The 15,526-nt window shown below is 43.8% G+C and overlaps 1 protein-coding gene across 1 annotated transcript in view; it reads left to right on the top strand.

Moving 5' to 3' along the window:
• The first annotated feature begins 2,275 nt into the window (after window positions 1-2,275).
• The window catches only part of GPC1 (glypican 1), a 316,953-nt gene continuing 303,702 nt past the window's right edge, over window positions 2,276-15,526 (top strand). The window contains exon 1 of the mRNA XM_054039262.1: window positions 2,276-3,219. Within this exon, the coding sequence (XP_053895237.1) occupies window positions 3,063-3,219 (157 nt within the window). The 5' untranslated portion in view covers window positions 2,276-3,062. The remainder of the gene's footprint in view (window positions 3,220-15,526) is intronic.

Here is a 15,526-nt window from a genome sequence, read left to right as displayed (position 1 = left end):
GCCAATTTTATTCTGATGTGTGATATATGAATGAATAGAAGAAAACTGGCTCCATTTTTCACACACAACTTTTCAAATACAGATTTGTCAGGGCAATAGTATAACTTGCAATCTGATAAAAATTATACATATGTGATAGCTAATCTTGTGATAGCTTGTGTCTTTGCATTTGTGGGCCCGTGTTATAAATGAAGTGGGGGTAGCTACCTTTGATGGACACCCAGCCAGCCAGTTAGATGTAAAATGCTTCTTGGTAGCTGTTCTCTACTTGCTTTACCTGTAAAGGGTTAAAACGTCTCCCAGGTAAAGAAAAAAAAAAAGCGGCACCTGACCAAAAAAGCCAAGGGGAAGGCTAGAACTTTTTAAAATTGGGAAAGAATCTTTCCCTTTGTTCTGTGGTTCTCTCTGGGCTGCAGGGACACGGAGCAGCAGTGCTATAAGCAGGAATGCTGTGTAAGGTTTGAACCAGGTATGAAAAATTATCTTCCATACCTAGAAGGAATCATTTGGATAGGGAATGTTTAGATAAATGCGGGGGGTGAAAGGGCTTAAGGGTACCCCACAGGGAGAAATTCCCAAGTGCTACTTGCTGGGTCTTTTTTTTTTTTTTTTTTTTTGCATTTGGGTGGTGGCAGTGTTTACCAAGCCAAGGTCAGAGAGAAGCTGTAACCTTGGGAGTTTAATACAAGCCTGGAGTGGCAAGTATTAATTTTTAGAATCCTTGCGGGCCCCCACCTTCTGCACTCAAAGTGACAGAGTGGGGAATCCGCCTTGACAGTGATAGCTTGTGTCTTTGCATTTGTGGGTCCATCTTTGAATACCTTCTTTATAAATGCCCTCCTGCAATGAGTATTCCTTATATATCTGATTTTAAAAGAAAATAATTCTGTAGGGACCAGGACTGGAGGAATTCTATGTGCTCAGTCAGTGCCAGAGTTTTTCCAGCAGCTTGAGAGTGGGATCAAGAAGCTGAGATTAATTTATGCAGAAACTTCTCTGTAAATCAGCTGCCGCAGCTCTGGGTTTAGGTCAATGATTTTCAAACTGCAGGTTGCGACCCAGTACTGGGTCGTAGAATGTAAGGCACTGGGTCGCGGTGACTCTGGTCAGCACCGCCGACCAACCCACTAAAAGTCCCATCAATGGTGCTGCCCGGCTAAGGCAGGCTAGCCCCCCACACCTAGCACTGCCTCCACACTCCCATTGGCTGGACACTGGCCAATAAGAGCTTGGGAGGGGGCCTGCAGCGCTGGCTCTGCTGCTGGCCATTTTGAGGACACAGCATGGTCCACGGTGCCAGGACAGGCAGGAAGCCTGCCTTAGCACCACCGCTGACCAGGAGCCGCCGGAGGTAAGCCCAAGCCCCAACTCCCTGACCCAGCCCTGAGCCCCCTCCTGCACCCCAAATCCCTCATCCTCACCCCCAGCCCAGAGCCCTGACCTGCTCCCACATCCCAACCCCTACCCCAGCCCTGAGTCCCTCATTCCTGGTCCCAGCCTGCAACCCAACCCTCTGCCCCAGCCCTGAGCCCCTCCCACACCCCAAACCCCTCCGCTCCAGCTTCGTTGGGTCGGGGAAATCAACAGTTTTCTTCATCTGGGTCACCAGAAAAAAAGTTTGAAAACCACTGGTTTAGGTGATACTTGAAACCATAGGTGTTCCTTGCTCCATGACAAGCTTTCCTAAAGATAATTTACAGTTACTGGTTATTACATAGCTGGGTTGGGTCTTCTGAAAAATACAGGGCAAAGCCTAGCACTCAACCTGCACCACTAACTGTCCAGCACCCTGGGCTTTGTGCCGTAGTTTGCAGAAGGACGCCGGCTGTGTAATGGAGCACAGCAGGGTGCATGCTAGGTCAGGTATGCAATGGACAGCCGGGTGCAGGCTGCATGCCGGACTTTGCCTTGCACTGTGCAGAGGGCTCCAGCCCGCGGAACTGGCCAGACGGCCCCGAGCGCAGGCTCGGTTTACGCCGGCCTGTGGCCGAAGAAGATGCCCGGCGTTGAAGGAAGCCCAAGGTGCAGCGGCTGCGGAATGGTGTCAGGGGCGCGCGCTGACCTGACTATTGCCAATTAGCAGGTGGCGGCGGCGGCTGCTGTCACCACGCAGGGAGCCGGCGGCGCAGCCTCCCCCCAGCAGAGTTTAACGGAGCAACCCCCCTGGTAGGCGTGGGAGGAGCCTGGGGGCAAGGCAGGGGGCGGGCCGCTCCCCGCCCTTGATTGGCGCAGGGGCTGCATGATGCCACGTCCGGCGGGGGAAGCCCTGCCTTGCCGCGGAGCCTCCCCGCCCTCACCCTCTTTGCAGGTGGTGCGCCGCTGCCACCGGCCGGGCTCATTGCTCCTGCCGGGGACACGCGCGCTCGCCCCGCGCGCTGCTGCTCCCGAGGAGAGCCGCGCCGCGCCGCCTCCCCGCTCCTGCCGCTTCCATCGCTCTCCCTTAGCTCCCGGCCTCAAACTTTGCCCATTCCGGGCTGTAATCCGTTTGCATCGCAACCGTCCCCTGCAGCAGCGCCCTGCCGGAGCTTGGGGGGAGATGCGCCCTCCGCTCTAACCAGAGCGTTTACACACAAGTGGGATCTGCCTCTGCTGCGATCGGGGCCGGGTTCCATCCCCCGGGAGCTCCTGCGTTCTGAGTGGCGGCAGCTGCACCATCCCTGGGAAGTCAGCCCCAGAAGAGCCAGGATTTCCCCCCGACCTTCTTCCCACTCTTCTTGCAATAGCTGTTGGAAGTCACAGGCTCTCTCCGCAGCCCGAGATCTTGCATCGCCCTGCCTAGGTCCCACTGATTTTTGCCTGTGGGTTGGGGACTTTTTTAAACCCTCCCCCCCCTTTGCCATCTGCTTTCCCTGGAGTGTTGTTTTTTCAGGGGGGCGGGAAGGCAGGGATGCTTGGGGGAAGGTGGGACTGAGCTCCCCCCCCCCCCCATTCCGTGCACAGTGCCTGCAAACAGCTAGCGAGCGCCGGGCAGACGGAGACAGCCCGCTTTGCAGCCCGGGGTCAACGGGACCTTGGGGTTGTCCTTTGCGCTGCACGTTCGGGGGGCTTGGTGGAGAAGGAGGATGCATTTCTTCCCGTGGGGATTTTGGCTTCTGTGTGTCGCCGCCTCCTCGGCTCGGGGTGACAGTGGCAGCAAAGCGAAGAGCTGCACCGAGGTCCGGCAGTTTTATGCGACCAAAGGATTCAGCCTGCACGGGGTACCCCAGGCGGAGATCTCAGGTGAGCTTCTCTGCACCCCCAGACCCTTCCCCCGAAACACCAGGCAGCGCTCTACAAAGGCTCTCCCGTAGAGGGCAACCTCTGCTAGGAGCCCGGCTTCCCAGCCTCCCAGCTCCCTGTACAAAGAGACTCCGCTTTGTCACGGTCCGTGTCTGGCTGGAAGGTGGGACTCAGGCAGGATGGTGCTTTGCAGACGTGTGCAAACTGGGGGTGTTGGGCACCAACTCCTGAGGTATTGGCAGGGCTTCTCCAAAATAAAGGGGATTCCCTCCCCCCACAACACTCCCGGGCGTCCCTATCTCTTCCCATCAGATTTCTAGTAAATGAACCCACCAATTCAGCAGTGATCCATCTAAATAATGGTGTGATTTCCTCTCTCCTTCCCAGATGACCAGTGCAATTAAGTTGGTGTTTATTGCATAGGAAGGTAGTCTGTTCTGGACTGTTGGGGTGAGGAGAAAAACGATTTCTTGTAGCTTTTTCTTTCTTTTCTTTTTTTTTTCTTTTTGTAAAGGGAGTTAGTTACAAGTCAGGGAGTGGTGAAAAGTCAGACCTCAGATTTCTTCAGGAGGAGGGCATCCCCAGACGTGTCACACCTAACCCTTCTTAGCAATTGTAAAGTCTCCAGATATACAAGGTTTTACTTGATTCTCTGTGGTGCAAACGTGTTTAATGTCAAAAGGCTCTGAGATTTCTGGTGATTCCTTTCATCATTGTACATTGTGTGATCAAGGGGATTTGGGTCAGAACTCAGGATAGTCAAAATCCCATGGGTTTGATTTCAAAGCTAGGAAGTGCTCCAAGGTTACAAGAGAGCAGAGTTGATTTTTTTTTTCTAATCTTCTTTTGGATGAAAAACAGCTTAAAAAGCATTTGTCAGTTAAAAATTGAAGTGTAAGTAAAATAACCTTTGTCAGGTGTTTGAAACAGGGCAGTAACCCCAGCCACCTACATCAGAGTTTATTCCTGCTACCTTAATACTGTATGTGGAATACAAACCAAATGTGGGGGGTTTTTTTTGTCTGTCTGTTTTTTGGCAAATACAGAGTTTTCTTTTCAGAAAATCTCTGAAATATAAATAATATTTAAAGGTCTGGTTAGGTTTTTGAAAAACCTGTGGGAAAATATCTGCTGAGACTTGCATTTATTTTTGTTTGCTTTGTTTATTTTTAAAGCATTGCCTAAGTTCTGATTCACAGACTTGTGACCCATATCCAAGAGCTTTCTTGCTCACTTGTGGGAGCTTCGTAATTCAGACAAAGCATAAGATATGCAAGTGTACGTGCCAAAGCCAACCTACAGGGACATCTCAGCAAGATTGCAGTTTGTAGTTCATTTCTAAGCTGCAGAATTTCTTATGACGAATACTTCAATAGTGTCGTTTTATGGGGAACATCCTCATCATCTGACATACAAATGGAGAAGGCTGAACTTTTGTTCATACAAATGTGAACTTTTTCTTTGTTGAAAGTGGATTTTAAAGTAAAATGGGAGGTTTCTGGGAGTGAAATAGTGGAGAATTTCAATGGAGGGCTTTTTTTTTTTTTTTTTTTAAGGGAGGGCAATGAATCCAGTGAAGCAAAAAAGACCCTTTTCACTTGATTACAAATTATCTGTAAGGGAGAGCTTAAATATGTCATGCAGCTTATAAAGTCTTCAAGGGAGTAAACATTTAAGAAGTATTGTCATGAGAGTACATGGGAGTGGATGAAACACTAAATGAAATGATGATAGTACAGGCTTCAGTGTTGATCATATTTTAGGATTGTGTGAAATGCATTTCATAAGATATAAGTATCTTGTGTCCTCAGGTTCACTGTGTATAAAACTTCTTGTGCCTAGAAATGCTGAGATCAGTAAAGAAATGAGACAGATTTCTAGGAACCACGTTTATTATTTCTAAAAAGTTACCAGCATTCATGTTTGCAATCTTAAGCAATAATGATTGAAAATATAGTATCAAACTGTTTACCTTGGACAATCTAGTATTGTAAACAGTGAAACTGTACAGTTAAAACTGGTGGAATGAACAGAGAAAATATGGGGAATACTATCTTCACATGTGAATGTTCTGCTGATAGCACAGCCAATTGTGTACTTAAAAATACAAAATGAGAACACTTTGTGTTCATTGTTGGTGATTGTCATATGTACTTCAAACTTCTAAGAATTTAGAAACTTGCATCTGTATTCTCTTAATATCAATATAATAAAGATAAAACATGAATGTATTTTACTGTGAAAATGCACATGGCAATTTTGATTGGGCACGGAGTATATATTGTGTATGCTTCTGGTTTGACTATCCGATATACAGGATGTACTTATTGTTTAGATTATTTCAGATTAAAGGTCTTTAAATAGATTTTCAGTGACAACTATGCAAGAAACCATAACAGATAACATTTTGTTTTAAGAGACCACTTTTTATAGCATTCTCAAAGATACTGGGTAGAATATAGCTCCACCTTTATTAGCAAATCACTTATGTTAAGCCACCAAATTTTGTTGTCCCTTTGAGTGGTCACTTAAATACAGTGAAATGTGTTTTAGTTACCCACTGTAATCCTTATGACAGAAATCTGATCAGCTCAAGATTCCGGTCATTTCTGTAAATGTCTACACAACAACGAACACTAGGGGCAATTTTAGTTTAGTAAGAAGTGCTGATTGGGGTAGTTTAGTAATGAGCAGCCTGGCTCTGCTTTTACAGGAGTCCTTCTGAGAGAGGTTTTCCAGTGCCAATCTTGTGGCTTGTCAGACGTGCATGGATCACCCTAAGAGCCATCAGTTCTTCACTCTTTGGAGGCAACTACACTTTATCCTCTTCCTCCCCAAGAAGCTCCTACTGTTTTTCCTCCTCCCATAGTCTTCCTCTTTCGCAAAGGAGGAACTTGCTTTACTGCCCCATGGCTTTGCCTGCCAAGAGAGAACTATGGGTGGCTGCTTTGCTCCTGGATTGTTAGGACTGGCTGAGGAGTCTGGTATCATCATTAAAGGGCCCATGCATCCCCAAACTCCTCTTGACTTCAGAAGAAGTTGAGGGTGTACCAGTCATGCAGGCTGTGACTCAGAATGAGTTAGCTGCATTTATGTTGGTTTTAGCACACTTCAGATGTTTTAATCTACAATTTTTAATGATTTAAGAGGATTATGACTAATATAAAAACTCCTTGGCTCAGCAGACGGTAGTTCCTGCTTATGAGTGTACAAACCAGCTAGAGAGGCGACTACACTGTTGTTGTTAGTTCAGTAGCATATACAGATCTGATTAAGGGAAGAGTCCAGCCCCCCGGCTTTCTCATTAAATGTGTAGGGTGGGTTTCTAACTTTACATTAATGTTTGTACAATGCATTGACATGTATAAACACTCTAAATATGTCAGGTACTATTATTAAACGTGCTTTAGGAAGAGACAAGGTGTTAAATCTCATGGCTTTGAAGTCAATGGCAAAACTCCCAACAATTAAAAAAAAAAAATTGACCCGTATCAGTAATCTCTGCATCCCAACCTGACTCCCATATAAATATCTGCTTTAGGGAAGATTTCTAAACTAAGGGGAGTTACTCCCTCCCCTTGCACTTGGTGCAGTTGACAACATTCGCCAGGCCTACATCTACTCAGTTGGTAACTGGCTGGGCACAGGTTTCCTGCCATTTGGAGAGTATTCCCAGTGCAGGACTCATTGCCTGAAGACTTATTGTCCTTTTAAACCCCATAAAGACCACAACATTTTGTGAAATATCCATCCCCCTCATCACTAGACCATTGCTTGGGGTGCTCTGAGTTGAGCTGGGGCTCTTTTTATACAGATTCTTGAGCAGGGTTATGTGTTTAAATGTGCCTGCTGTGAGAGGGCAGTATGCTGTTTGAATTCATTTCCCCCAAGATCGCTTCTCAAAACTTGGTTCCCTCTCATGCTGAGCCAGAGAGAGATTCTATGAGATGGGGGTAGTATGGGCAAACGGTGAGCAAACTGCAGAATTTATTTTCAGTGCGTTTTGAGCTAGCATGCCACTTTTCAAGGCAATTCCACTACTCACTCGTGTAAGTATCACTTAACCCTGTGCATTACTGGCTGCTTAGTTTGCCTGAGTCAGAACCACTTGCTTTCATCTCTCAGCTCTTCTAGCCTCCCACAAACTGTTCCTGTGACTACATTATGCTCTTTGTGAGAGAGACATTGTCAAGTGTATGTATGAGAGCCATTGTAAGGATGTTAGCTAAATTAAGAATTGAGCAGAACTGTTCTTTTACTCTCTGTACAGGACCTAATTTGATGGGGATTTCAGGATGTTACTCAAAAAATAAAATTCCTATATTTGTCATTAACACAGTTTTTCTAGAGACCTGCGGTAATAAAGCCTCAAGCACAATGACTGGCAAAGTTACAGATGAGATATAAAGAATAGAATGTGGGATTTTCTGTTCTCAAACCACAGGTCTCTGCCACTTGATCTAAAGATGAATCTCCATTGTCTACCAGTAGTAGTAGCAGGATTTATTATATCATCTTTGTGTTGTAGCCATACCAGCTAAGTATGTTACAGTACTGGTGGGCTTGTTATGAAGAAATTAGATTAGCTGAAAGACAGAAAAATTCTCCTGGTTCTGCATACTTGGTGGTAGTACTTCTGAAGAAGCAACACGTGCTAAATTATGTCCTGTTTTTACTAAATTTGGCCATGATCTTGATATGGATATTGGAACAGGTTTTGGTTGAATGTGATTCTTTTTAAAAAATTGATATGTTTACATATTTTCTGCTTTTGTGATTGTTCTGTTAGGTTCTCAATACAATATGTGCACACATGTACTTGTCAAAATCACACTTACGGAGCAAAATAAGCTCCCTCTGGTGGCTAATTAGTAGGGCCCTACCAAATTCACGGCCATGGAAAAACACGTCATGGCCCATGAAATCTGGTCTCCCCTAGTGAAATCCGGTCTTTTGTGAGCTTTTACCCTATACTATACAGATTTCATGGGGGAGACCGGTGTTTTTCAAATTGGGGGTCCTGACCCAAAAGGGAGTTGCAGGGGGGTCACAAGGTTATTTTGGGGGGGGTCACGGTATTGTCACCCTTACTTCTGCGCTGCCTTCAAAGCTGGGTGTCCGGAGAGCAGCAGCTGTTGGTTGGGCACCCAGCCCTGAAAGCAGCGTCCCGCTAGCATCAGCGCAGAAGTAACGGTAGCAATACCATACCATGCCATCCTTACTTCTGCGCTGCTGCTGGCAGCAGCTCTGCTTTCAGAGTTGAGCTCTCGTCCAACAACTGCAGCTCTCCAGCTGCCCAGCTCTGAAGGCAGTGCCGCCACCAGCAGCAGCACAGAAGTAAGGGTAGCAGTACTGCAACCCCCCCCTACAATAACTTTGCAACCCCCTCCCCCAACTCCTTTTTGGGTCAGGACCCCTACAATTACAACACCATGATTTCAATTATTTAAATCTGAAATTTCACAAAAATTATGATTTTTAAAATCCTATATCTGAAATTGACAAATGGACCATGAATTTGGTAGGGCCCTACTAACACTGGTCTACAATTTTTGAGAAGTTATCTGCTTCAGAGATAAAATGTGCTATTTCTTATGTATTTTCATGTGCTGAATTCAAATATGACCATTAAAACAACTGATTGGCTACTGTTTCTAAGATATTTAAGTTTTTACATTTTATGTCTATGTATATTGTGTAGATAGTAGAGTTTTAATCATAAATTGTAAACCTAGGTCTTTTCATGTGTTTATGGTTGCTTTACATGATAATATTTCACCTGTCCTGTTTATGTAACACTTTAAAAATCAGCAAAAGGGTTATATAAATCAAATTTATTATGAAACAAAAGGCAAAAAACTATTCTGTACATAGTTTAGTTCTATTCAGTGTCTACTCGGCGCTTCTTGGCTTGTCTCTTGTATTCATTAAATGGAGCATCTCTTGTCACTGTCCAGCAATAGTCTGCAAACATTGATGGGCTCCATTTGCCCTGATAGCGTTTCTCCATTGTTGCAATGTCCTGGTGAAATCGCTCGCCGTGCTTGTCGCTCACTGCTCCGCAGTTCGGTGGAAAAAAATCTAGATGAGAGTGCAAAAAATGTATCTTTAGTGACATGCTGCAACCAAGGCTTTTGTATGCCTCGAGGAGGTTTTCCACCAACAACCTGTAGTTGTCTGCCTTGTTGTTTCCGAGAAAATTTATTGCCGCTAACTGGAAGGCTTTCCATGCTGTCTTTTCCTTGCCACGCAGTGCATGGTCAAATGCATCATCTCGAAGAAGTTCACGAATCTAAGGACCAACAAAGACACCTTCCTTTATCTTAGCTTCACTTAACCTTGGAAATTTTCCACGGAGGTACTTGAAAGCTGCTTGTGTTTTGCCAATGGCCTTGACAGAGTTCTTCATCAGACCCAGCTTGATGTGTAAGGGTGGTAACAAATCTTCCTTAATTCAACAAGTGGCGGATGTTGAACACTTTTCCTCCTAGGCTCCAATGACTGTCAGAGTGGCCAATCTTTCTTGATATAGTGGGAATCTCTTGCACGACTATCCCATTCGCAGAGAAAACAGCAGTACTTTATGTATCCAGTCTGCAGACCAAGCAAGAGAGCAACAACCTTCAAATCTCCACAAAGCTGCCACTGATGTTGGTCCTAGTTTATGCACCTCAAAAGTTGTTTCATGTTGTCATAGGTTTCCTTCATATGGACTGCATGACCAACTGGAATTGATGGCAAAACATTGCCATTATGCAGTAAAACAGCTTTAAGACTCGTCTTCGATGAATCAATGAACAGTCTCGACTCATCTGGATCGTGAACGATGTTGAGGGCTGCCATCACACCATCGATGTTGTTGCAGGCTACAAGATCACCTTCCATGAAGAAGAATGGGACAAGATCCTTTTGACGGTCACGGAACATGGAAACCCTAACATCACCTGCCAGGAGATTCCACTGCTGTAGTCTGGAGCCCAACAGCTCTGCCTTACTCTTGGGTAGTTCCAAATCGCTGACAAGGTCATTCAGTTCACCTTGTGTTATGAGGTGTAGTTCAGAGGAGGAGGATGGGAGAAAATGTGGGTCCTGTGACATTGATGGTTCAGGACCAGAAGTTTCATCCTCTTCCTCGTCTGACTCAAGTGAGAATGATTCTGGTGCATCAGGAACCAGCAGTCCTTCTCCGTGGGGTACTGGGCGTATAGCTGATGGAATGTTTGGATAATGCACAGTCCACTTTTTCTTCTTTGACACACCTTTCCCAACTGGAGGCACTATGCAGAAGTAACAATTGCTGGTCTGATCTGTTGGCTCTCTCCAAATCATTGGCACTGCAAAAGACATAGATTTCCTTTTCCTGTTCAACCACTGGCGAAGATTTGTTGCACAAGTGTTGCAGGATATGTGTGGGGCCCACCTCTTGTCCTGATCTCCGATTTTGCAGCCAAAAGAAAGGTGATAGGCTTTCTTAACCATAGTGGTTATACTGCGCTTTTGTGATGCAAAAGTCACTTCACCACAAACATAGCAGAAGTTATCTGCACTGTTCACACAAGTACGAGGCATCTCTGCTCACTTTGGCTAAACAGAAATGTGTCCCTTTGCAAAATCAAACACTGACAAATAAGAGAGCACGACACTGTATGATTTCTAGAGTTGATATAGGGCAGTTTGTTCAGCAGAGTGATGTAAGCTTCGTTATGATTGCATCATCCGTGACTTCTAGGAATAACATGATGCGATTCATATGTATGACGCAATACCAGCTTCAGATTGCATCATTCATTGTTTTGCCTAAAAAGCAATTACTGTCCAAACCCAGTCATAGATTTATTCATAGATCCAGTCAAAGATGTATTTTAGTCATTTCTGGTTTAAATTGAGATCCCTTCCCTTTATAACTCACTTATCCTCTGCCATTCCCAAGTCAAGGGTTGTATATACTGACCCAATAGCATATCTTGAAAACTAGAGCCAATCAACAATTTTAAGCATCATTTTCGTTCTCAGTGACCCAGAATTAGTAAAGTTTGACTACATTTATTTCAGAAGCATTTTGGCTTTAGAGCAGTGTAATTAGACATCTAGGTCCCATAGGTGAAGCAAAGATGGTGTACCCTTCTGGGCTGAGGCCCAGATTTTGAAAGGTATTTAGGTGTTGCTTTGCTCAGGTTACTGATTTAGGAGGCTCCTTTTTAAAAATGTGATTTAGACTAAGACCCAGACCTTCAAAGCTATTTAGGGACCTAGCTCCTATTTAAATCAGTGGGCCATAAGTGGCTAAGTCCCTTTTGAAAATGAGACCTAGGCCTCTGAAGGTATGTCTGTGTAGCGGCTGGGAGGTATGATATCCAGCTCAGATAGACTTGAACTAGCACCCTAAACATAGCAGTGGGGCTGCGGCAGCACAGTGGCAGCGTGGGCTAGCCACCCAAATACTCTCCTGCCTGTCTCCCTGGGTACATACTTAGTTGACCAGCCCACCACACATGCTGCCATGGCCACGCTGCTGTTTTTAGCTCAAGCAAAGCTAGCGCAAGTATATCTACCAGAGCTGTGAATTACACCTCCCAGCTGCTGTATAGACATACCCAGAGTCAGTTAGGAGTTGCAATGCTGAACAGAGCAATTCCAAAATACATTTAAAAATCAGGCCCAGATGCCTGCTTTGTTCATATTTAAAATCTAGAAGGCTGTATATTAAAATATTCTTCAAGTTTCTTTTAAAGGATTTGTCTTTCTTTCAGTGTGAGATGGATGACTAAGTTCTCACCACATAATTGTCATTATCAGCTGCGTCTGACAAAAATATTTCAACAACTCCTTTTGTTGGAGAAGCAAAACACGATTAAAGTCTGATTTTTTTTTTTTTTCAGGAAAATTTGAATGCATGTATAGCTTGAATTCCTTTTGTTTGAAAATCCATAGCCTCTCCTCCTTGTTTCTCTCCCCTCTGGTTTTGCCACGTGATTGTTCAGTTCTCCTGTTTTTATCTAGAGAGTCTAATATCAGTGAAATCTCAAGACCTGCAAATATGTTGGATAATATCAGAGAGGGACAGCTTTTAGATGATGGAGCTTTTAGGTTTGGCAGGACTGAAGCAGGTGGTTCTCTGTTTTACCAGTTGCATTCAGGGGACCGTATAGACTCATTCTTGCGGCTAATTTAAATGACTAGTTGTGCTTGTACTTTTAAAAAAAAAATAGGTTGCTGACTTTGCTAGGAAAATATTGAGTTCAGAAACAGTTTTGCTTAGCTCAAAATAGTAATTATTAAAAAAAAGAGAGGGCTTGAAAAATCTGCTCACTTGTAATGACTGTGAACCTTTCTCTGATGAGTATGGGGGCCTAATCTAACTTGCAGTTGCTGTTGGAGTCAGTGGATTATTACTTGTATTGCAGAAGCACCTAGGATTTCCAGTCATGGACCAGGACCCGATTGTGTGAAGCACAGAATGAAAAGATTGTCCTTGCCCCAAAAGACCTTAAAGTCTGAGTAGTAATACTGAGCATGCCACGTGACGAGGTTCTAATGTAATCTGACTGGGGCCAGGGGACAAAGTGCTGTCTCTTGACAACACTCCTGTGTGGCAGTCATTATTGCACTGACAATTTTCTCAGAATTCTTGTAGCTTGCTTCAGAGCTCTCATGTGAGATTATGAAACTGCTCCCGGGGCGAGGGGATGGTCACTGGTAGAGGGGAGCCAGCTGGGATTTAATTGTCATTAAACTTGGAAATTTAGGCTGGGAATTTCAAAGAAGCCCAAATTTCATTGAAATTTGATGGCATGTAGGTACTGTAGTGCCTTAGGCTGCTTTGAAAACCCAGCCTCTATTTGCCATTTTCTAGCCTGGCTCCTTTATTTTTGATAGCACTCTTATTGGTAGACTTTTTTTCTTCTTTCCAGCATAGCTGCTTTAGTACATTCAAAGTTATAGATTTTGTCCTGAAATGTGCAAATGCAAGTAGAAAAAAGGGGTAGAAAAGGCAAATACCGGGCAAGCAAGTAGCATTATGTATGATGCAGGTAGCAAGAGGACATTCTGTCCTGGGGCACTCTTAGGCACCATGATGATTAAACAGGGCATGGTTTCCTGGAATAAGGGTGTATCTAGCTTACAAGATGGTGTGTACATGAATTACCCTGCCATTGCTCCTCTGAGCAGGTGTATCTCTTGTGCTGGAAACACAGCCAGCTACCTGCCACTCCATGTGGTGTGCATCTGTTTGCTTGTAACATCTTGGTTTACTTCTGTTTTTGATTAGACATGAAAATTCTCTCAGTATTCCTTGAATCTGTTCCATTGCAATATGTATTTAGCAAATTTCACAAAATTCACTATTCTTGTGACAGATATGAAATAATTTCTCCCTGGTAAGGGTTTGGTTCTCCTTAGGAAGAACTGAATTTAACTGAATGTTAATTCCTGTAGAGTGACACTTAATAAAGTTAGGAGATGGTTGTATGATATTGACTCTCCTAAACTTTATGCATAGGCTGAATCTTTTCAGAAAATGCTATTTTGCATGATAGTCCTTAAAAAAAGCAAGCAAGGCTATCCTGTACATTAGCAAATGAATTTCCAAAGTGCAGGTTCATGTGATTAGGGTGAATTTTTTTTCTAAGACTTGACAACGATCCTATTTTTAAAAAAAATAAGTTCCCAGGTTATGTCACCATCTGTTCCACCCTGAAGGGTTTCCCTTAAGAAGTGCCCACCCCATTTGTTCCTTTGCTTCGGTTAAAACACTCTGAGCTATAAGCATACACCTTTAAGCGCCAAAACACCTCTCACTTTTTGAACATAGAACCATATGTTTTAAATTGCTTTCTGCTGTCCTGTACTGAAATCCTGGATAAAGGAGGGATGCTGTCTCTAGAGACATCAGCTCTGTCTGTTCTCTTATAGTGATTATATGGTGGTGTATCTCCATTGCCTTCAGTGAAGCCTCTCTGGCTTCACATCAGAGTAAGAAAGATGAGAATCATGCCAATCACTTTCAGCCCTTATGGAAGTCCATCTTGGAGGCCATTCCTGCAGACAGTTAGTATTGGGTGTAGTAATAAGAGGGGAAGGATGGTCCAGTGGGTAGGGTGCTAACCTGGGACTTAGGAGACCCAGGTGCAGTTCCCTGACCTGGGGCTAGTCTGTTAGTCTCTACATCTTTAGGCACCTGCACACCTTTTAAAAATCTGCTCATCTATGCCTCCATTCCCCATCTGCCCTATGAGGATAATAGCACTTACCTACCTCTCCCAGGTGTTGTGAGGATAAATAAATTGAAAGATTGTGAGATGCTCAGCTACTATGGTAGCTGGGGCCATATAAATACCTTACCTAGATAGTCCCTAGTCTTGTGACTAGTTCCATTTAAGTCACTTGAGATCGCTCATGGTGGTCAATGCTCTGTTTGGTTGTTAGTGTTTGCAGGAGTAGCTGCTTGTTTATTGTCATGTTAGGGTCTCTTCTCTGGTAGTTAACTCTCCCCCTCTCTCTGCCCCCAAAAACTCTGATTAAAGCAGAGATTTCTTTTTTAAATCTGACATCCAACTCCCTTCTCCTCTGATGTCTATATACACCGACATCCAGCTTCTCAGAATATGTTGTGCCCCTGACAGTTGAAACGATGCCTTTAAATAACATTTGATTCCCAGGGGATCAGATTACCTCCATTGACAGTTTGAGTTCTGTGAAAAATAAGGAAGCTTTAGACTGTAGACACTTTAAATGCTTGTCTGTACATGACAGAACTGCAAGTTGGGTCAGTCGCGGCTGCCCAGTAATGGGTTTCCATTTTAGTTCCAATTTTGCAGACATAAAAACTCCTTTGTTTCCTTGTGATTTGAATATGCAGTGTGTGCTGTGCGATGGTTGTCCAAAACAAACTAGTTCTGTTTTCTTAAAGATAAATAAATAAATAAATCACTATTGTGTGGACTGTATTGACATTATAAAACTATTTTTTTTTTGGTTCTTTCATATACAATGCAGTCTAAATCAGAAGTACAGAATTACCCAACTTTTATAAACTCCTATACTGGCAACGTGAACAAACTATTTTTTTTTTTAAACTACCATGCATTCTACTAAAGCACTTTATAAAAAAAAGTAGTATGATTTCAATGAGCAACATGATAGCATTTATGCAACATTCAGTACTTTATATGATTACAATACAGATACTGTATGACAAATAGTTTTGACTTAGAAATATGGTATTTTATAGCATTGTAAAACTATACGATATAATTCTGTCAAAATATCTCCTAGGTCTTTATTTTACACAAGCTCCTTGTTTTCT

The sequence above is a fragment of the Malaclemys terrapin genome, chromosome 9 (genome assembly GCF_027887155.1).
Source record: "Malaclemys terrapin pileata isolate rMalTer1 chromosome 9, rMalTer1.hap1, whole genome shotgun sequence".
Lineage (NCBI taxonomy): Eukaryota > Metazoa > Chordata > Testudines > Emydidae > Malaclemys > Malaclemys terrapin.
This window is presented reverse-complemented; position numbering and strand designations above follow the sequence as displayed.